Raw genomic sequence first — 2,146 nt, 5'->3', positions numbered from 1 at the left:
AAAAAAAAAGAAAAAAAACTAACATGATGACTTTGATTTTCATTTTTCAGATACTACTAAAGACTAACTTGGTTTATACCGGAAAATGAATCTCACAAAACAAATTTTGAAAGAAGGGAGGGAACAAACCATAAATAGCTGGTGGATACAATCATTCGTAAAATCATTATCAAGGAGAGTTTCCAAAAAATCTTGTTGGCTAGAAGAACCATTTTCTCTACTGTTCCTTCTTTCTTCAAGGATAGGCTCCCACTTGGAACGAAACTGTTTCGCTACATTTATATATTTTTTTCGCAGACCTTGAAGATCTAATTTACCTAAAATTTGATAAAAATCAGATATATTTGGAGCAGAGACCGCTTCCACTATTTCCCTTACTAGATTTCTAATATCACCATCTTCTGTTTCATTATCAAAATTAGCCATGTCCTTAGATATCAGAACATTACTCAGCATGTTCAACGCAGTTGCAAAGACTAGCTCTCCAATATTCACCACTTGACCTTCTTTTGACCTCAAGAATTCCACCAATTCCTTCACTTTTTTCTCCCTTTAACAAGCTTGAGACTCCAATACTTTGCCAGAGAAAAGCTCAGTTTTGCATAAAGTCCTCAGGTATCTCCATCTACTACTACATCCAGAATTCCAGCCCAATGATGTCTTCTCAAGGTCTGATCCTTCCGAAGGAACAGCATTTGGAACATGTCTAGCAGACAGGATTCTATCATGGGTTTTGAGGATTTCTATAGCAACAGAAGGTGATGATCCAACAACTAGCCATTTAGTTCCAAACTTGAGGGATATAATAGGGCCATATGCTTTTGCAAAATTTGTCAGAGTTATGTGAGGCATTTTTCCCATATGAAAAATGTTTCCTATGACTGGCCATGGTGTTGGTCCTGGCGGAAGTTGTGTGATTTTGGATGATTTGAAAACTCTGAAGATAAAAATGATTAAGGGTAAGAGGAAAAGTGGAACCAGGCAAAGAATTTCAAATGGCTGAGCCATGACATGCAAATGAACAAGTGTTTTTTTCTTGCAAAATATATTTTTGTGTAGAATTTTCAACTAGATTTATTGAAGTAACCTCATAATCTATCCTGTGGTTGAAGTCACATATCTACTAGTTGTGGGGCAAGCATTTCTTGGCTTAACTTGGATTCTTGTGATTGATCCTAGATTAGGGTGATATAGGGGAAGATATTTAAGTAGTCATTTGGAGAATTTCTTTTTATATAGGTGGACTTTCAATCTTTATTTCATTTCTTTTTTAAGAAGAAAAAAATTTAGTAAGTTCAAAAGACTCTTGTACAACACAAGGCAACTGTTATCTAGGCTTTGGGATGGTCATGAGTTGACATGCTTAATGTTATTTACACTGCTCTGCCTAAAATGCTACTCTACTATTTTAGGACATCCATCTTAGCATTCGCATCTCTACTACGCTCATCTTGTGAATATTGTTCCACTGTAATCAAGGGCAAGATGGGTAGACCCAAGTGAAACATTTCCACTTGAAAATTAATGCACTTGGCCACATGATCTTAATAGGACTCCTGAGGCTTCGCTTTGTTCGTTCTTACCTTACCTGTGATTTCATATTTGTGCTCTTAGTTCAGCTTATTCAGTCAATTTCGTCGATGTATTTTTTGTTGGTTGCATTGATTTGTTGTTGTTGCTGTTTCTCATTCAATTGTAGCAAGAAGATGTCAGGTATTGTTTTCAATGAAGTGATTCTTCTGGGAATTTCTCAAGTCAATCACAAATTCTTTGCCTTCATTTATATATTTGTATCTTTGAAATAGAATAATTTCACTTGAATTTATTCTATTGTACACCAAAAGAACTTGTGTCTGTATATAGCAGGACAAAATATACTTGTATCTAGTGCACAATGCAACAGATAACACAGAGAAGATATACTGATAGAATATCCTGATGGTCATTTTCTGGCCTTGGGAATCAGAAGCAGTGGTTCTTTCTTTTGCAGTGTTACTCCAAACTTCTCAGTCATGTCTAGCTCGGCGGGACATTTTCCATGAGGAAGTTCCCAATCAAAGAAATGAACAAGGGAAGCAAGGACTAAGGGAACTTTTATAGCAGCCATGGGCAGGCCTGGACATATTCTCCTTCCTGCACCGAATGG

The 2,146-nt window shown here is 36.4% G+C and overlaps 1 protein-coding gene across 1 annotated transcript; it reads right to left on the bottom strand.

Moving 5' to 3' along the window:
- Positions 1–128: 128 nt before the first annotated feature.
- On the bottom strand, positions 129–2,138 carry LOC124893855 (corytuberine synthase-like; the record flags this gene model as incomplete). Its single annotated transcript, XM_047404702.1, is given in 1 exon segment — positions 129–2,138. A coding segment is annotated over 1 exon segment (880 nt), but the record flags the coding sequence as incomplete, so codon positions are not given.
- Between the last annotated feature and the right edge of the window lie 8 nt (positions 2,139–2,146).

This window comes from Capsicum annuum, unplaced genomic scaffold (genome assembly GCF_002878395.1).
Source record: "Capsicum annuum cultivar UCD-10X-F1 unplaced genomic scaffold, UCD10Xv1.1 ctg66446, whole genome shotgun sequence".
NCBI lineage: Eukaryota > Viridiplantae > Streptophyta > Magnoliopsida > Solanales > Solanaceae > Capsicum > Capsicum annuum.
Note: the sequence above shows the minus strand (reverse complement) of the source record. Positions and strands in the feature narration are given on the sequence as shown.